Source organism: Raphanus sativus, chromosome 4 (genome assembly GCF_000801105.2).
Source record: "Raphanus sativus cultivar WK10039 chromosome 4, ASM80110v3, whole genome shotgun sequence".
NCBI lineage: Eukaryota > Viridiplantae > Streptophyta > Magnoliopsida > Brassicales > Brassicaceae > Raphanus > Raphanus sativus.
The window spans coordinates 26,972,211-26,993,307 of NC_079514.1; the positions used below are offsets into that span (position 1 = coordinate 26,972,211).

Consider the following 21,097-nt stretch of genomic DNA (forward strand, 5'->3'; position numbering starts at 1 on the left):
AGGGGGAAATTGGATCACAGAGGAACAAGATATTGAGAAGGTAGCTGTAGATTATTTTGAGGATTTATTTACTACTACCTCCCCATCGGAGTTTGATGATTTTCTCGAAGAGATCACACCAAGCATTACCCATCAGACGAACCAAAGGTTGTTAAACTTGGCAACTGAGGAGGAGGTAAGACAGGCTCTATTTATGATGCATCCCGAGAAGGCACCTGGCCCAGATGGAATGACTGCTCTATTTTTTCAGCACTCGTGGCATATCATTAAGAAAGATTTGGTGGAAATGGTAAATAATTTTCTGGTTTCGGGGGAGATGGATTCCAGGTTAAACATTACTAACATCTGTATGATACCCAAGGCGGAACGACCAACAAAGATGACAGAGATACGACCTATAAGTTTGTGTAATGTTGGGTACAAGATCATATCAAAAGTGTTGTGCCAGAGATTGAAGTTTTGTCTTCCAAAACTTATTTCAGAGACTCAGTCGGCTTTTGTGGCAGGAAGGTTGATTTCAGATAATATACTCATCGCCCAGGAAATGTTTCACGGGCTGAGGACTAATAAAGCTTGCCAGAGTAAGTTTATGGCTATCAAAACGGATATGAGTAAAGCGTATGATAGAGTTGAGTGGGATTTTATTTAGGCTCTCCTGCATAAAATGGGTTTTGATTCTCATTGGATAAAATTGATGATGGGATGTATATCTTCAGTGCAGTATCAGGTATTATTGAATGGTCAACCTCGAGGCCTTATAGTTCCTCATAGGGGTTTACGGCAAGGGGATCCGTTATCGCCTTATTTATTTATTATGTGTACTGAAGCTTTGATTGCTAATATAAAGAAGGCTGAGAGAGGGAAACAACTACGGGTATGAAAGTGGCTAGGGCCTGCCCTTCCATTTCGCACTTGCTTTTCGCAGATGATAGTCTTTTTTTCTGCAAGGCGCAGAAGGAAGAGTGCCAAACTATTCTTAGAATTCTAAAGGAATATGAAGTGGTTTCAGGGCAACAAATAAACTTCCAAAAGTCATCGATCCAATTTGGTCACAAAATTGAGGAAGCTAGCAGACAGGAGTTACGAGACATCTTGGAATACAGAATCTAGGAGGAATGGGATCTTATTTGGGATTACCAGAGAATATTGGTGGATCTAAAGTCCAAGTTTTTGGATTTATACAGGAGCGTTTAAATAGCAGGGTGAATGGATGGACTTTCAAGTTCTTTACCAAAGGGGGAAAGGAAGTGATCATAAAATCAGTGATAACGGCTTTGCCGAATCATGTGATGTCGTGCTACAGATTACCAAAGGCGACTGCGAAGAAACTCACAGGTGCAGTGGCACAATTTTGGTGGAGCCCAGGAGGAAGCACTAAGGGCATGCATTGGAAATCTTGGGACAAGCTAGTTTTAAGTAAGGAGGAAGGAGGTTTGGGATTCAAAGAGCTTACGGATTTTAATACGGCGATGCTTGGCAAGCAGCTTTGGCGATTGATAGAGAGACCTAATACATTATTTTCACGGGTCTTCAAAGGACGGTACTTTAGGAATGCTTCACCCCTGGAACCGATCCGATCATACTCCCCGTCGTATGGCTGGAGGAGTATTGTTTCAGCTAGATCTCTGGTTAGCAAAGGACTAATTAAAAGGGTGGGTACAGGATCTTCCATCTCAGTGTGGAATGATCCCTGGATCCCATCCACTCGCCCGAGACCAGCAAATAAAAATCTTCACATCACTTACCCGGATTTAACAGTTGATGCCCTCATTGATTCAACTTCACGAACGTGGAATCCGCAGGCACTTCGGACTCTAGTGGATCCTCAGGATGTTCAAATTATTGAAAGTATACCTCTGAGTAGGACTAACCTGGAAGATAGGGATGGATGGCATTTTACAAATAATAGAAAATATACGGTAAAATCAGGTTATCAAGTGGAGAGAGCTTATCCAGATAAGGAGAAACCGTTGACAGTGTACGGGCCTACGGTAGATACCCTGAAAGCATACTGTTGGAAAGTTAAGTGTCCACCAAAGATGAGGCATTTCTTGTGGCAATTGATATCAGGATGCATAGCAGTTAAAAAGAATTTGCAAGCAAGAAGGTTAAAGGGCGATATATGTTGTGATAGATGTGGTGCACCCGAGGAATCAATAAATCATGTGTGTTTTTGAGTGCCCACCAGCACGCCAGGTATGGGCTCTTTCACGGATCCCTTCAAATCCAGACACTTTCCCCTATCAATCACTTTTTACCAATATGGATTATTTATTTTGGAGAATTGATCCAAAAGTGGAGAGTTATCAATTTGTTTGGATTCTATGGTACATCTGGAAAGGAAGGAATCTAAAGGTTTTTAGCAACCTTGATGTTGATCCTAGAGATACATTGAAATTGGCAGAGACAGAATCCGCATTATGGATGGAAGCACAGAATACGAATACTCAGATTCAAGGGAGACAGATTGATGAAATCCTCCCTGTATCAAGACCAGAGAGATGGTGTTTCACTGATGGTTCATGGAAAGACAAAGAGAAAGCCTCAGGACAAGGTTGGTATAGTACTCTAGAAGGTTTTGATAGTTTAATGGGAGCAAGGAATGTCAGAGCGAGTCTCTCTCCCCTTCATGCTGAAGTCGAGGCGCTGATATGGGCAATGGAATGTATGAGAAATTTACGTCAGTTCAGGGTTACGTTTGCAACGGATTGTTCCCAATTGGTGAAGATGGTTTCGGAACCAGAGGAATGGCCAGCTTTTGCAAGTTATTTGGAAGACATAAAGACCCTTAAAGACGTTCTCATCAACTCAGAGATAATTCATGTACCACGAACGCAGAATATGCAGGCGGACAAACTAGCACGAAGTGTAAGGATTCAACCGTCTTTTGTTGTTCACATGGATGCAGAGTTGCCGGCTTGGTTTTCCGAGTCTAGATGAGAGTTTTGTTTACGCTGATGACATAAAAAAAAAAAAAAACAGAATAAACATGATCTGTTTCTGATTAACTCTTAGAACATTGACAAGATTTTACATATCTTCCAAGTATATGTATCAACACATATTACAGTAGAATCTCTATAAATTAATAATCAGTAATTTAATAATTTCTACAAATTAATAAATTTTATCGATTTCAATTTGGGGCAATGTAAAATATAACATAAATTGATAAAATAAAAAGATAATAATATTTTTTAAAATTCTTATGTAAATATATAGTCCCATTAAAATCGTAAATTAATAATCTATCTATATATTTGTTATATAAGTACAAACTAAACATTATGTTGTTGGTTTTATATTCACAATGAAAACAACTTTATTTTCTTAGAATTTCAATTTTTTATAATATTTAATAAATTTATGTCGAAAACTACACAACAGTTCTATGAAACATAAAAATACATACCAAATAAGATAGTAAAACAATATAAAAATCAAATTTTTTAAATTTAAATAATGTATATACGGTAAAAACAAATATTTTCTTATTATATAAACAAAAATATTTAAAATAATTTGAAAATCATAAAAAGGGAAACTTTTGTAAATTAATATTTTTATAAATTAATAAAATTTTAAAATCCCAACATTATTAATTTATAGAGATTCTACTGTATCTATGTATCAACACGTGTGTACTTACAAGATTTGATACATTGTAGTATTGAAGTTGAGAGGCCGAAAGGACACCCTTATCTGCAGAGCGTTTACCAAAAAACAAAAACAAAACTGAAACTCAAATTTGCGCCACTCGTAGAGCACACCCCTATCTCTTTTGCAAAAGCCAATTTCACTATATCCCTTCTTTTAAAAGAAAAATATATTCTATTTTTTATTTATTTTAGGAAAGCATATTATAATTCTAAGGCTTCTCTTTCATATTTGTCAACTCTTCCTTTGCCATTTGTTGCAAACACTCAAGTCTTCTGAAATCAGACTTAGAGTCTTCTTCAAGTTCCAGGTACTTCTCTGTTCTTATTACTTCTTTCCTGCATTTGATCCGATCTTGTTACTGGATTTAGAAACCTATCTGTTTCTGGTAAGAGAATCTTTTAAACATGTAATGTAATAAAAAGTTGAACTCTGTCATTCTTTGCTGATTTGCTTCTAAAAAGGTGGATTACAGTAGATCTCGGGTCCACCACTTACTAATTAATATACAATTCTCTTCTTTTTGAGTTAATATCAACAAGGATCGTCACACCTTTTGGTATTTTAAGTGAATCTCTTTGTCTTTTCTCTTTGACTTAATGCATTTTGGTTACTTTCTAATCACCTTTTAGTGAGTTTGATCAGTGTTGGTCAAGAATCTTGATCCCATTTTAGTCTAATTATATAAAGTTGTAGAATCTTGATTTGGGTTTAGATTTTTGATTTTGAACAGGGATCCAAATGGCGCAGATATTGGCAGCTTCTCCAACATGTCAGATGAGATTGGCTAAACCCAGCTCCATTGCATCGTCAAAGTTATGGAACTCGGTTGTGTTGAAACAGAAGAAACAGAGCAGCAGCAGCAAAGTCAGAAGCATCAAAGTGATGGCTCTCCAATCTGATAACAGTACAATCAACAGAGTTGAGAGTCTTCTCAATCTAGACACCAAACCTTTTACTGACCGGATCATCGCTGAGTACATCTGGTATAGTACTATAACCAACAATGAGTGGATGGCGTATGTTTCTCATCTCATTTCTAATATAAGATTCTTGTCCTTTTGTTTGAATAGGATTGGCGGATCTGGAATTGACCTTAGGAGCAAGTCAAGGGTATGATACAGTAATAGACTTTGTGGTAAATTTTATGCTACTGTCTATGATTGTAATAGATAAATGAATGGTTTCTTGAAAATTTCAGACTCTTGAAAAGCCTGTGGAAGATCCTTCTGAGCTTCCCAAGTGGAACTACGATGGTTCAAGTACCGGACAAGCACCTGGTGAAGATAGTGAAGTGATTCTCTAGTATGTCTTATCTCAAGGCAATTTTAACATTTCTCTCGTTTGATATTTATTTCATTAACTAATATTCGTGTATTGATGCTGTGTTATTCAGTCCGCAAGCTATCTTCAGAGATCCTTTCCGTGGAGGCAATAACATATTGGTATGTGTGTCATTAGACTTTATAATATAGTAAAATGAAAAATCACTATAAATTAATAATGAATTATTAATTTACAAGAAGTTGTCTTTTTTAGATTCTCTATTTTAGAATATATTTTATAAAATAATAAATAGTTGATTTTATCTTATATATATATATATATATATATTATTAAATTTTAGAAATTCAACTTTTATATTTTTTTGTCATAACTATTTAGTGTATACAAATTATGTTTCATAGAATTTAAATATAGTTTAGATGTAGTTTTATTAGATATTATCAAAATTTATGAAATGCTAAAAAAATATAGAGAAAACTTTCATTGTAAATATAAAAAAATAATACAATATTTTTTGTACTTATATAAACCTTTTAAATATATAAATTATTAATTTATGATTTTATTGGGACTAAATAATTCCATATGATTTTCTAAAAATTATTATCTTACTATTTTATCGATTTGTGTCATATTTTGAACTGTCTCAACTCGTGATCGAAGAAATTTAATAATTTAATGTGTTTATTAATTTATTAAATATTAGTTTAAAGAGTTTCTACTGTATATGTATATGCAACATTTTTTGTACTCACTCTTTAAGTATTGAGCCTTATTTATGTGAAGGTTATCTGTGATACCTACACACCAGCTGGTGAGCCAATTCCGACAAACAAACGGGCAAGAGCTGCTGAGATTTTCAGCAACAAGAAGGTCAATGAAGAGATTCCATGGTTTGTCACTACACGAAAATTCTCATTTATTATATGTTAACCTCCAATCCCAAGTCTGAATATATAGTCTTAATCATGATTTCAGGTTTGGCATCGAACAAGAGTACACTTTACTTCAGCCAAACGTGAACTGGCCTTTGGGTTGGCCCGTTGGAGCATATCCTGGTCCTCAGGTGATAACCAAGTCAAGCTAAGACTTTGGTTTGGTTCCCAATTTTTTTTTTAAAAAAAAAGCAAAAGTAACCAATTTGTCTGGATGGTGTCAGGGTCCTTACTACTGTGGAGTTGGAGCTGAAAAGTCTTGGGGACGTGACATTTCAGATGCTCATTACAAAGCTTGTTTGTATGCTGGAATTAACATCAGTGGTACTAATGGCGAAGTTATGCCAGGACAGGTACTCTTTTCTCAAAGAAGCTTTGATTAAAAAAAACTTATGTTTGTATTAATGTTGCCTACTCAGATGTTATAAACCATTATTATGTGCAGTGGGAATTCCAAGTTGGCCCGAGCGTAGGAATCGAAGCAGGTGATCATGTTTGGTGTGCTAGATACCTTCTTGAGGTAATTAAGAGTCTCGTTTGTAAAGAAACAGTGAGTGAGAATTAAGCTATTATATCTAACTGTTGTTGTACGTTTGTTTTTGCAGAGAATCACAGAACAAGCTGGTGTCGTCCTAACCCTTGATCCCAAACCAATTGAGGGTGACTGGAACGGTGCTGGTTGCCATACCAATTACAGTACAAAGAGCATGAGAGAGGATGGAGGATTTGAGGTGATTAAAAAGGCCATCTTGAACCTCTCGCTTCGTCACATGGAGCACATCAGTGCCTACGGTGAAGGCAATGAGAGAAGGTTGACCGGAAAGCACGAGACAGCCAGTATCGACCAATTCTCATGGGTATAAACATGCAATAAGAGTCTACAAGATATCTTCACGTTTCATACGCTCATTTGCATTAAACATTGACTTGGCAGGGCGTGGCTAACCGTGGATGCTCAATTCGTGTTGGACGTGATACCGAGAAGAAAGGAAAAGGTACTTATTCTGGATTGTTTTTTATTCTTATGATACCCTATATATTTGCTAACATATTATATATCGTTGTGAAATTGGAGTATAGGTTACTTGGAAGATCGGCGTCCAGCGTCTAACATGGACCCATACATTGTGACTTCACTGTTGGCAGAGACCACACTTCTCTGGGAGCCAACCCTTGAGGCTGAAGCACTTGCTGCTCAGAAGCTTTCTTTGAAAGTTTAATTTATTCCTGAACACGCATGTCTATTTATGTGATCTTCCCGGGATCATAAATGTTGTTTAGCACACTGGTTCGGATTAAGACATTCTTATCTTCTTTTTTTTTTCATTTGCACTGTTGAAAAAACCAGAATTTCATTGGGAATGTTCACCCTTTTCTATTGGTTATTTATGATCTAACTGTAAGATCTTGTCCTAATGTCATCATGGCTAATGTGATTTTATATATGGCTTCGAGTAAACCAGTCGGGTTCCTTCACCCAATCTCACTTCAATCACAAGTACGTCAGAAGTGTCCATGGATTTCATTGAAGGCTTTCCAAAATCTGAAGAGGCAAATGTGTTACTTGTGGCTAGGGATGTTGTGATGGGCAAAATTACCCAGCCCGGCCCGAACCCGAAATGAACCCGCCCAAAAAATACCATAAACTAAAAAACCCGAACAAAACCCGGTGTCATTAGGGTAACCCGCGAAAAACCCGAAAAGTATAGGGTTACCCACGGGACCCGTGAAAAACCCTGTTTCTATTTTTTTTTTTCAGTTTTGTGGGTTTAGTTAAAGCTTTATAGTTTTAATTTTTTTTGTATTGAATATTTAATTTTTAATCATGTTTTGAGCTTTATAGTTTTAAATTTATTTTTTTGTATTGAATTTTTAATTTTTAATCATGTTTTGAGCTTTATAGTTTGATCATCAAGTTTTTATCCTCTTTTTATTTTTAATTTGCTCGTAAACAACAAGTTTATGTAAGAGTTTGAGAAATGAACACTAAGAAAAAGGAGATCCTGACATCAAGTTTTAGGGTAATAAAATAAAAAGTATTCCTACAAGCAAAAGCATCTCTAGAGAAGTCATACAAAGCTTCAGCAACTAAATAAAAAAATCTAACGATAGAAGAAGAATCATAAGTTCATAACCCATGATGCTTCAGTGCGTCCATGCAGTTTCTCCCTGCTTCATAATATCAACTACACACAACAACAACAATAAAAATGAATTAATCCAAACAGTAATCAACAAGGACTCCACAGTAACAAAGATTCAACAAGATGACACATAGTTACTTCGTTCTCTAACATGCTTCTTTCACTATGATAGTACCAACTTAAAGAAACAGATTCAAAATCACCCAAGACCTTTTAACTCATTCCAGAACTACTTGTTGTGGTTGTAGCTTCATTGTCTTCATCAAAATAATCTTCAATATCACCTGAATTTTTAAAATATAATATGTAGTTACATAGAAGGTTATATATGAAACAAGAAAATACAAGTTCAAAACTAAAAATTTACCTTCAAATTCAGCAAAGCCTCTTAACCAGTTTCTAGTACAAAGCAACGCTTGAACATTTTTTGGAAGAAGACGGTTTCAGTAAGGACTTATCACCCGCCCTCCAATGCTAAATGCTGATTCTGATGCCACAGTTGTGATTGGAATGCTGAGCATATTTGAAAGGCTGATCATGGTAAATAATGATCTCACTGATCATAGCACGATCTACTTTGTGATCATACTCAGGTTCATCACTTGAGCCAGGAGGCTTTTTTGGACAGATTCCCAAATGGCGTTTCAAAGAAGATGTTCCTGAGGCTGATTCAGATACTAGCTTCTTGTTACAATGAATGCACTGACTCCTTCTCTTCCCATCTGCCTCTACTCCTACAGGGACAAACTCTTCCCAGACACTAGATCTTGCTCGCTTTGAATGACTCAGAGTTTCAGCTGCTTGAGTAGGATGAGTTTCACTTTGTGCTTCATCCTCATCATCAATCTCCATCCGCTCATTCTCAGCATTAAGAACTGCTATTGTTTCAAGTGTCTGTGAATCCATTCTGCAAAACCAGTAAACAATCACAAAATTTAAGTTATTATTGAATAAAAAAGTTACAGAGGAATAGAGGATAGACCCAAATCACAATCACAAAACTTAGGAACGTCAATAATTATATAAATCTTTTTACCTTGTCTTTTGTTGTCTACCAAGGTCAAAGACTCAGAGAAGCTCGTTGAGTCGTTTCCACGGCTCGCTACGCAGAATCGCTAAGAAGAAAGGGAATGAAGATTCTCCTCTTTGGCTCTATGAATCGTGATTTTGCAGAGTAGAGAACATACACACTGATTTTGAGATCTGAGATTTGTGACTGGCCACGGGACAAACAAAAAAAATTAGGGTAAAGAGAAGAAACTAATAATACGATGTCGACAATGTCGTTTTATTTACTTAAACTTTTTTAAAAAAAAAACCCATCGGGTATCCGAAACCCGATAGGGTAAACCCGAACGGGTAGTTTACAGACCAAGACCCGCCCAAATAAAACCCGCGAATTTTGAACAGTAATAACTCGGGTTTTGGGCTTAAAATTTTAGTAGGGTTTTGGGTACCCAGCGGGTAATTACCCATTGTTAACATCCCTACTTGTGGCCATAGATCATCTGAGAAAGTATCTTCTTTCCTTTCTATTTGTATTTTTCCTCCTTTCAACCTTACCTTTTATCTGATTTTTCACACTTTTATCTTTTCGTTTAGCGAATGGCACGTTGGTATTATCATTTGGTCCAGATTTTGGTTTTCATATGAATTGAATTTTCTTTCAATTTACGCATAACTTATATCGTTAGATCTAGAAATAATTGATAGATCATTTTATCTTGTCGGAAACTAACTTGGCATTTATGATTAGCCATTTTTACTCAACACTGGACGTGGTAAACAAGACCAAAGGGATTTAAGGACAAGAAGATGGGCTGCTCGGCTATAAAATCACAAATTTCTCACGGTTAAGGCTGAGTAGAGAAAAGATGGTGTCTTGCTTGTTGCTACTTGCGAGGAGGAAGGCAAAGAGGATGTTCATCGTCCCTGTTTGAGAGGAGAAAATGAGACAAAGGCTTCTCTGTTATTATTTGCGAGGAAAAGCGAATACCGAGCAGCCTACTCATCATCATTTCGTGGAGAGGCTTGGTCGAATAGGTCGCAGATAACTACAAGGAGAATCACATGAGAATGTCCTGGTCGCAGCTAACTACGAGGAGACAGAGAAGAGACCTGGTCACAAATGACTGCGAAGAGATGCTTCGGAGAGCATGTTAATCAAATATAACTTTGAGGAAGGGAGAGACAGTGGCCTGGTCGCAGTTATTTGCGAGGTGGAAATATAGGGAGTGTCTTAGTTGCAGTTAACTACAAGGAGAAGCTTGGGAGAGACCATGGTTGCATCTAACTGCAAAGAGGAGTTTGTTAAGAAGCCACCTTCGTATGGGTTTGGTCGACATTAAGATGGTTAATTTCAGTCAAAATCGCTTTGTATGATTTTTTGTTAGTTATACGAAGATTTTCCGTTAAACTTTGCTCAGTTTGGTTTTACAAAGTTTTGTTTCATAAAACTCTGTTTAAGTTTGTTGAACATATGAAAACTGTTTTGTAGAACTTTATTCAATATGGTTTTAGGAAGATCATTTCATAAAACTTTGTTAGTAAGAATATTGTTTCTTTATGTTTCTATTTTTTTAGTAAAATGGTTTCATATAACTCTTGTTTGCATGAAACCTGTTTCGTTAAATCTTTCGGATAAAGTTACACAAATCTTTTATTTTTTTGTATAAATTTGATCTTTAATTAATGAAATAATTCAACTTTGACACGGTATATATGCACTTATTATCTCAACACTCATCTCTTATGTCCTACCCATACTCATATTTGATTTAGATTCTTTGTCATACAATTCATAATCCTGATATTCTTCTTGTTCTTCGTAAGTGTACTCTCCAATTGTTTAACTTATTCTTTTCAATCATAAGTTCTTTTTCTATTTTTACCACTTCTTATCGCAATGAAAATCTTTCTATCACCATACTCAAATTCTCATTTCTGGTCTTCACCCAATCATCATACATCAACTTGAACTCTACTTGAACATCTACGTCTTGATCATTTTTTTGATTTTATTGATTTTATTAGAACAAAATATTGTCTCCTCCAACATCTGTATCAGATTCACAATCTATTTTTTCTTTATGATCCACAACTATATGCAAATGCATAAATTTTGATGCACCATATTGTTATACGTTGCATTCTTACTATAAGTTATGCCTTATTTTTTATTTTTAAAATGTTGCAGATTTGTTTTGGTGTCCATATCAGCTACATCAGCTATCAACATTTTTTTTTGATATTTATACATTTAAACTTGATATGTCCTAACCCCTGATATTCATGGCACTGGATTTTACTTTTAACTCCTTCCTTGTTTTTGTACACACTACACACTACGATCATGTACAAACCATTTTACATGCTTCTTCATATCTTTTTAAGGTGTTTGTCAAACATATTCACGAGTGACCTCATATATTCCTCTAAGCTTTTAGCCTCAGCTGGTCATCACTCACAGTCAGATCTAACATGTTAGGATTCTCTAAAACAATTTCTCTGTCCTTCAAATCCATTTCATATGCATGTAGTATCTCTATTATTTCTTTGAAAGATGTCTCATCCATGTTAATATTAATCCCTCTAGCTGTCTTTTTGGATTCAAATATTTTTGGTAGACATCACACCAGTTCTTGACTAGCCTTTTGTATTAGTATATTTTCCAATAATTTATGCTTCATTAGCAATTCAACATATTTTAGAACTAAAGTTTGTAGTGATCTCATTCTCATCCATTATGAGGGTTTTGAATTTGGAGACAAACCTATTAAAAATTATTGATGTCTTCATACTTATGGTTCAGTCAAACATCATTTGAAATTTAATCCATGTCTCTTCAGTTGATATGCTCCCTTGAACTGATTCTTGTTAACTAAAGTGAAACAGTAGACAATGATTTTTGATTTTACATTGACATATTCTTCTCGTTCTTTGTTCATTTAGCATTTGGTTTGATGACAATGAAGCCATCAATTTCTTTAGTGGTTGGGATTTCATATATGTCTTTTATTGCTGTTCCAAACATTTTAATTGATACCTATTATGATTGTCTTCATACTGATCCTTCAAATATCCATAGCTATCAGTGTCCCACTTATTTCTGAAATGAAACCAATATTCATAGTGCATCATCCATATATCTTTTCCTCAAGGATCCTTACCTGTGTGTTGAATCAAAATATTTACTGGTATATTCTGATACCAATTAAAAATCCAATGATAGATAAAATACAAGAATTATCTAACCTTGACACACCAAATTTTACCTTTATTAGGAATCTTTAAGATGTTTATGATAATATTAACTGAATTTACACACAACATACAACACACCATAGGTTTTGAACAAACAATCTCTATCCTAACACCAAATCTATAAAACACATCATATTTCAACACATCACTTGTCTTTCTACCACTGAAAGAAAATAACAACTTATTTCTTTCAATAGACTAACCATAACTATTTTCTCCCGATAGGCTTATCTTAAGTTCACATGCTTCTCATGTATATATATATATATATATATCATTAATATGCTTGTAATAGCTAAACTGAAATAATATACAATGATTCTGGTTTTACTTTTACATATTCTTCTCATTCTTTGTTCATTTAGCATTTGGTTTGATGACAATAAATTGAAGCCGTCAATTGCTTTAGTGGTTGTAATTTCATGTCTTTTATTGCATGTCCCTAAACGATAGCTATTATCATTATCTTCATACTGAAACATTCAAATATTCATAGCTAAAAAAATTGAAAAGAACAAAAATTACAATTTATATTGCTTTTTAATGACCACTAGACCATGACCCGTCCGACCGGGCGGGTATTTATTTTCTTTTTTAATTTTTGTATTTATTCTAAATGATGTATTTTGTAATAGTTACTTGTGATACAATGAGTTGTTCTTGAGTTTTTAAAAACAATCAAATGTGTGTAAAATATTTTTTATTATGTAAAGAAAGGTTAAACTGAATAATGATAGATTATATACAAAATTTATAAATCAATTTAGTTAATTTTAAATACTGTATGTTGAAAAAATTACTTTGAGTTAGTAAGATATATGATATAGATAAATTAACATATATTTTGTAACATCAATTTACTTATCTATCTTCTATGGATATCTATCTTCTATGGAAAGATAACATATTAAAATGTTGGTTTAAGATTTATAAAGAATTAATAATAGAGATGTACAAAAAAAAATATATAGATACATTAGAAAGGGCTTTAATAAATTGGCCCATATCTATATAGATACATATATAGTTAACTAATATTTTCGAAATTGGCCCATATTTATATAAGCCCATCTGTAACTGTTTTTTTCCGGGAAATATTAAAAAAATGGTTTGCAAACTCGGGAATAACAAACTTGAAATATCTCTGTTTTTTTTTCACTCTGTCTATCCATCTTCTTCGATGAAATCGAAACTGTCGGTGCCTCATCTCTCTCCATCTTCTTCGATCTCTCTCCATCTTCTTCGATCTCTCTCCATCTTCTTCGATTTCATCTATCACCTGAGATCTACTCTCTCTCCCGCTTCTTCATCTCGGACCAAAGCGTCGGTGATCTCACCTCTGTCCATATTCGTCGATCTCTCTCCATCTTCTTCGATCTCTCAATCACCTGGAAGTTTAACTCCATCTGAAGAGTTAACGCAATGGTATCAAGTGTAACCCTAATTCGATCTTCATGTATCTATTTTGGTTTGATATTTTCATAATCAAGTAGTTTAATCTTCTTATGTTTTTATATATATATATATATTGAGCATGCAGATGTACAGTGATTCGGAAAAATTTTGCGAGTCTAAAACAATCAAATCTGCAACATAAAAACATTCACCGAGGATTTCTTCTCATATGATCTCTCCAGGTAATGTTGTCTGAATTTTATTTTAAGATTAAATTAAAAATAGTTACATTTGTACACACATCTGTTGCATCAATAAATCTAAGAAAGATATGTTTTGCTATATTTTTGGCAGATCGACTTCATCTTTATATCTTCGAGAAAGGCAAGAAAAGTTTTGAATCCGACTTCAGCTTAGATATGGTACTCGACAGATAGACTTCACTTTGTATGTATTCTAACTTAGTGACACAAATAGCTGATTTAAGATAACTGTTAGCTTTGTTAATATCTTAAAAATCTTTTTAATTCATTGCAGGAACAATATATTTGAAATAGAAAGCTCGACACATTGTATGAACATCAAGTTTGGAAGTATATTTTCAAGGTAAGTTTTTTCGTACTGTGTAGTTTGATCTGATTTTATATAATTACTGGAGATATTCATGTATAGAATTAATATGCAGTTCTTAGGAGATGGTTCACCTTCCTTGGCAGAGTGACGAACAGTAACGTTTCTGTAGCCAATTACTCTTCAGGTCGGAGTTTTGAATCTTCTTTCTCTAAAGGTGAATGCTTTTACTCATTTACTCATATGTATGTATGTGTTCTTTGAATTGGCATGTTTTGTGTATTGGATTTGTTATGGTATGTGTTGTGTTTGGGTTTCTCTGACTTGAGTGGGTGGTGAATGATGATTCAGCAGGTTACTCGCAGGGTCAACTGAGACAAACGCATGGCTGGTGAAGAACCTGTGTGATCACCTTTGTCATCTCCAGCTCTATTGGGTTGTGGAAAAGAAGAAGGAGAATATCCTTTCCACACCTCAAGGACATCAAGCAGGTGTGTTCGTTCTCTGAGCTTTTAACAGAATCCCCTTTCTACACCTCAATCTTGTAGTTTGCTTGTTTCAGATTCCTAAGAAAGTCAACCTACTCGCAGTTTGACGTTGCAAATATTTGAAGAACATGGAACAGAGATACAACGGTCTGCAATATGTTTGAACAGTAAGTGCATTTTATTAAAACATGTATATTTATGAATATAAATTAGGCTTGTTAGTGAAACGGATAGTTAGGATATGAGCGGGTGAAATTGTTTGATGAATATTTATTGAAGTTTGTTCTTGTATGCTGTCTGTGGTGATTAATTGTCTGATAAAAATTAGTTCTTAAATAAATAGTACATGCTGTCTGTGGTGATTGGTTGTTATAATTATTAGAAATAGATTTTCCATCTAAAACTTATATTAAAGGTAAATAATAAGCCAAAGTATATAGTTACCAGTAGACACATACACACGTCCAGAGAACACAATAGGAAAATTTAAAATAAAGAGTAGACAAGCAAAGTTTCACGTTGAGGCTTCCCACCCACGCGAATGATAAATAACCTACACTTGAAGAACACCTATTATTAGTACTTAATTAAAATAACAATAGTCTTAAGAGTATGGTAAGTAAATCACATACCTTCAAGGTTAGAATCACGCTCGTCTAAATTCAATATCCCTGAAAATTTGTTTGAAAACCATAGTTTTCCTCTGAGGTTTTCCATCTTTCCCCACAATCAAAATTTTCAGTCATTTCTTTGATGTGACTCTAGAAACTGCCACATATAGCTGTCCGTGTGAAAACACCGGTCTTGGTAGAAAGAGACCAACTTCGGATAATGATTGCCCTTGACTTTTATTGATTGTCATTGCAAAAGCAACAGCCAAAGGCAATTGTCTATGGCGCATCTTAAAGGGTAACCTGGTGTCTGATGGTGAAAGCAACAATCTTGGAATGTAAACAGTTTTTCCAACTTTTTCTCCAGTTATGATCTTAGCCCCGACCATAAAATCCATAAGTTCGGTTATCTGAAGTCTCGTTCCATTCATTAAACCTGCAGTGGGCTGAATGATCCGTAGAACCATGACAGGGCAACCGACCTTCAGTCGAAGACTATGGTTTGGCAAACCAGAAACCTTAACAGAATTGAGGAAATCAGCATCCAAAGCTTCGTTATTCACTGAACTTGTATCCGAAGGATCAATACTATCTGCACTGAAATAGATCTTCTCTTCACCTGCAATTTTTGCATCCAATATTTTGTTAATTAAGTAAATCGTCCATAGGAAAAAAAAATAAAGAATGAAAATTCACCTTCAAGCTTATCTAGCATGTAGTTGTTTATCGTATTGACGTCTTCGTTAGTTGGACACATGATTGCTCTTTGCTGAAAAAACTTAGGATCTTTGAGTTCTTATAACGAAAGAGTATCACCATAAACCGCTTTGCTGATTGCTTTTATAGGTTCCTTTGAGTCTAGGATTAAGAACTCTTTAGGAATTTCGATTTCTGCTTCCCCATCATTCGGTTCATTAATCTTACCATCCCCAATATCTAATATCCACTGAGAAAACTCTCTAAGATCAGCTGCCTCCTCTGGCGCCAAAGAACCAGATAACAAACGCATGTTCTTTGTGAGCTGAAGAACTTTCCAATGTTCCCAGAGGTACGAAGAATTCAGTGACGCCAACACAATCTCAGCTCTACATTCTCCATTGATAACAGGGAGTACCTGCCTAAAATCCCCTCCAAGTACAACAACCTTTCCACCAAATGGGTTATTCCTATCCTTTCCAATAATGTCCGACAAACTCCGGTCCAAAGCCTCAAAACAATACTTGCTCATCATCGGTGCTTCATCCCATATAATGAGTGAAGCCTCTTTAACTAAATTAGCTTGATCAGATCAAGGAGTCATTGTACATGAGGAAAACTCATCTGGATTCAGAGGAATTCCAAAACGCGAATGGGCAGTCCGACCTCCTTGCAACAACAACGAAGCAATGCCACTTGATGCAACATTCAGAACTAAATCTCCTCGACATCTAATAGCTGCAGATAGCAATTTCCAGAGAAAGGTTTTTCCAGTTCCACCAAATCCATAAACAAAAAAAATTCCACATTTTTCTTCATTCACGGCTGTAAGGATCTCATCATAAATTTTCTTTTACTCGTCTGTCATCTTTGGAATGTCTCTTTCAAGAGTTTCTAATAATTCTTCTCTTGAATAGTTGCGCTCATCTAGTATCAAGACATTCGAATCCTGACGCCTTGTCTTTGCAACCTTTGGCATTTTATCGAATCTAGCGAGACAAGTACCATTACGCTACAAAATACTGTCAATCTCTTGAAGAGCATACTTTTTTTGTCCTCATCACTTAACAACAATCCTGCAATGAGTATTAAGAAGTTAGACGCCATATTAAAACATAGATTCTGAAGAATAAAAATGAGCTGAAGCACGAGGTTGCTAACCTGGTCTATTGAAATGGATTCTTTGGTTATATTCAATATCTTCTGAGAGGTGCTCCCATGTCTTCTCCCATACATCTTCTGGCGCTGTCAAAGTATTACTGAGCAGCATTATCACAAAAATCTCTCGTAGTTCACGTCCTGTGCTGAACAAACTTCTCCGTAAAATATCCTCAATGTACTCTTGATCATCATCTGATAATCCTCGAGCAGAACATGCTTCCTTGTATCCTGGATAAAGAACTCCTTTATAGGTTTTGATGTCATCGTAGCTTGTAGGACCTTTAACGATGTTCAGTAGCACACGCAAATAATATGCATCTTCCTGGATCCGAGGAGCATAGTTAATCCTTCCAATGCTAAAACTTCTTTTCCTTCTTATCCACTTCTTCTGCTTCTTGTTGTAGGTAAAGAAGTTTGGTATCTGAGCATATGTTAAAGTTCTCGCAAGAGCATCAACTTTATTCAGCTCAAACAATGCCAAAAGCATTGTATTCTCAATGAGCTTACGACTGACAACAGCTTGCATTTTATCTTTTCCCCTGAAGATAATTTTTTGTTTACCGGGTAGGTGAAAAATAAGTTTCTCCACTGAAACAGATCGATAGTGAATAGGAAATTTGAAGATTCTCCATGATCCTTCACATGCAGAAACATATCTGTAAAAAGTTTAATAAAATCTGTTAGTAAGAAATTAAAAAGAACAGTTAAAATTAACATATATAGAAGTAATACTTATATACCTGCAATCAAAAAAATCTTTAATTTCATTCTTCTTCTTTTCGACATTCCCTCCATCGACACTTCCATCCACGTTCGTTGGGACACTTCCATCGACGTTTGTTTCAACGTTTCCTTCCAAGTTAACATAGCCACTTGCCAACATACTCTCCACGATATGAGCAGGAGGCTCAACAGCCACTGTAACACGATCTACTCCTTTATTAATGTACTTAAATAAGTACTTAATAGAACCAGCTTGGTTGCACCATTCCACATTGATGTGAGCACGCTAACGCAAAGATAGTTTCTTGTTGTAAGGAATGACATGCCGGTTGTCACATTTGACACCATTTTTCTCAACGAAAACAACCTGGTTGCTCCCTTCTTTTGTAAATTGGAAATCCCTCGCTGTTAACCGTTGTCTGTTCAGAAAAGGATTTTGGGTATCCCTTTGAGCACACTCCATTCTCCATGCATGGAAAATTCATATTAGCTGCTCCACATGGTCCATGAATCATCATATCTTTAACCACATCAAAGAGTTCTGGTTCTTCCTCTTTATTAGGTATTTCTGCTGAAATAATCCTATCAATATCATCTGTACTCGGAAGCTTAGATGTGGGATGCAAGAACAGGAGGATATGGGCGTGTGGTAGGCGACGTTTCTGAAACTCTATAGTGTACATAGCTGCAAAAAAAAGTATACAAATCAGTAACCACCAAATTCGTTTGATCATATTTAAAAATAGAAAACTTACATGCCACAGTCTTGCCCAAGAGATATTTTTTGGTTAAATCTTCCATTAAAGAATAAAGTTTCAGCTTGAAGATCCTACAAAGTATGTCTGGTCTATCCTCCACCTTCAACTTCCTTTCCTTAATATATCTTGTGATCTCTGGCCATTTAGGATTGCAAGTATAGGTGATGAAGAGATCAGGGAATCCAAAATGCTTAGATATGGTCATAACATCCAAGTAATTATTTTTCATATATCTAGGACTCCCAGTGAAAGATGCTGGCAAGATGAATTCCTGTCCTTGCTCACTCATATCGATCTTTCCATCATTTTCAGACTCTTTTATTGAGTCATAACTATCCGATCTTAAAGTAGACTGATTGAACTTCAGATAGCGTAGACGGTTAGACTCAATAGTAGTGTAAGCATCAACTAAGAATTGCTGAAAAAGTCGCCTACCATGTAGAAGACTATGTGATTCATTTTCACGTTCATGCAGACGGAAAGCAAAGAACTGTCTCATGCTGATATTAGGCTTCTTGTGCTTTTTTGTTGCTGCTGTGACTCCTTTCTTAATACCCAACCTGAATCCGTCTTCGCCATGTGTAAACAATAGAGGATACTGAAGTGCTAGATAGGAAACATGAATCTCGTTTACCCTCTTTAGCTTTCCTAATTTTTGCTCAAGGACAATATCTCTTTTATCCATATCAAGATTAAAATCCCCAGGAATGAGCGCAGCAACTTCAGACGCAGTGGGGGGTATCATATATCCTTCCATCCTTTACATGACCACTTACAATCCTCATATGAAAGGAATCCTCTTGATCAGTCACAAAACGATCTTTAGCTGATCTAAATTGCTTCACATAAGGGTTGACTTCATCCAACATCTTCATCAAAAGATCAATAATTCTGGCTTCAGCTTATCTTTCTTCTTCGTTTTGAAATTGCCTTTTCCAGAGCTGTAAATAATGGAACAATCGTTAGAACAACCAGAAAAAATCATATTATTGATGTAAACAATAATGCACGACAGTTTTCAAATAAAAGTACCTTAAACATTTTGCTCTGTTCTCCACTTCATTTTCAGTGTCAACTATATATAGTTGGCCGAACTTGGCATCTTTACCATCATTAGGAAATAAGCTCCCCATTAGATGATAATTTTCACCTTGAAGTTGAAACATAGAAGGTCCAAGACCTTTTGGAACTGATCTGTCCACTTTTCCTCCAAGTGAAGTAAAAGAAAATACCATGTTGTATGGTCTCATATTATTCTGGAAATGTTTACTTAATGCATCCTCTCCTTCCATCAGCTTCTTAAATATAGCTGGTGGTTCTTTGAGTAATGGCAGTTTCACTTGACCTTGCATGCAACATAGTCCAAAAGTAGGATTCTGAGAACTCCTACGCTTGTTTAAGCGTTCTCCGAACCACATAATAGCACCACAATGCGAGCATTTGTATGTAGGATCTCCCTCATCGATATATCCTATGTAATAGCCAATTTTAACAATTAATAACAAACATAGAATAAGTAGAACATAGATATCAGTTTTAAAATAAAGATGATACCTTCTTCCTTTGTCTTTTTTCACAGCAAGAGTAGGCTTGGAAAGACCTTTTTGACATCTAGCCAATACTCGGTCCCATGAAAAGGGTGGTGATTTGTAAGGGTCCGTAGAAGGTGTAGCATGAGCATATACATCAACGGAATCAGTGGAAAATTCCTCATTTTCAGATTCTGTGCTTTCTTGAGAACTACAGTCGAAATCAAGATCACAATCTACATCGCTGATTCCTAAATTATATTAGAAAGAATAAGTTAACACTGTATTCATTATGACAGAAATAGTTGGAGTAAATCAAAATATAATATATTTTTACTGACCATCTTCGACTGCTATCTCTTCTTCAGGTGCATATTGAGTAAAGTGTGTACCATCACCTGGAGCAGCTAACGAAGCAGTAATATTTGTAATATCTTTCAAGGTTGAACGTGGTAAGATTCTTGATCGCTTAGAATGTTTGTTCTGAACTGAGCTTTGATTTGAGATAGGGTTTACTGAAGCTACAACATATAAACAAACATTTGCAGTAAGATTGTAAACAGAAAATTTAACAATGTGTTAAGCTTAGTATGGGGGTAGGTGTTATTTACAATGTAAAGATGTCAAACAACTCCTGTTCAGTGGTGACTGTGAGGTTGGTTTAGACATCCAATCAACACCTTCAACGCAAAATAAAATGTTGAGAGTGAGAGTAAGATTAGGTTATAAAAAATTTATCTGACATGTCTTACCAAATAGGCAAACAGGTTTAGGAGTTGTATTTTCTGGTGTATTGATAGTCTGATGAACTGGAGACTGTATTGAAGAGGGTGAGGATTCAATCTCATGAAAAACCCTGGTGAAAATTGATCTCAATGGT

General features: G+C 35.4%; 1 protein-coding gene, 1 long non-coding RNA gene and 1 pseudogene across 3 annotated transcripts; 1 reads left to right on the forward strand and 2 right to left on the reverse strand.

The window, feature by feature from the left end:
• The first annotated feature begins 3,809 nt into the window (after nt 1-3,809).
• Nucleotides 3,810-7,264, forward strand: LOC108828973 (glutamine synthetase, chloroplastic). 2 transcript variants are annotated; one of them, XM_018602619.2, is made up of 12 exons: nt 3,810-3,967; nt 4,391-4,643; nt 4,731-4,770; nt 4,859-4,962; nt 5,054-5,102; nt 5,731-5,837; nt 5,923-6,010; nt 6,104-6,232; nt 6,325-6,399; nt 6,485-6,736; nt 6,814-6,874; nt 6,960-7,264. In XM_018602619.2, the coding sequence occupies exons 2-12, from the start codon at nt 4,399-4,401 to the stop codon at nt 7,097-7,099; spliced, it is 1,290 nt and encodes a 429-aa protein (XP_018458121.1). In that variant the 5' UTR covers nt 3,810-3,967; nt 4,391-4,398; the 3' UTR covers nt 7,100-7,264. The 2 variants fall into 2 exon arrangements, with proteins under 2 accessions (XP_018458121.1, XP_018458122.1); XM_018602620.2 differs by having other exon boundaries at nt 3,812-3,967; nt 4,373-4,643.
• Nucleotides 7,265-7,628: 364 nt separating this feature from the next.
• Nucleotides 7,629-9,261, reverse strand: LOC108828975 (uncharacterized). Its single transcript, XR_001945888.2, has 4 exons — nt 9,060-9,261; nt 8,391-8,930; nt 8,234-8,307; nt 7,629-8,065 (listed from the first exon to the last, which is right to left on the reverse strand). It is a non-coding gene; the product is annotated as an uncharacterized LOC108828975 (long non-coding RNA).
• A 6,124-nt stretch (nt 9,262-15,385) lies between these two features.
• Nucleotides 15,386-20,106, reverse strand: LOC108828962 (uncharacterized; annotated as a pseudogene).
• Between the last annotated feature and the right edge of the window lie 991 nt (nt 20,107-21,097).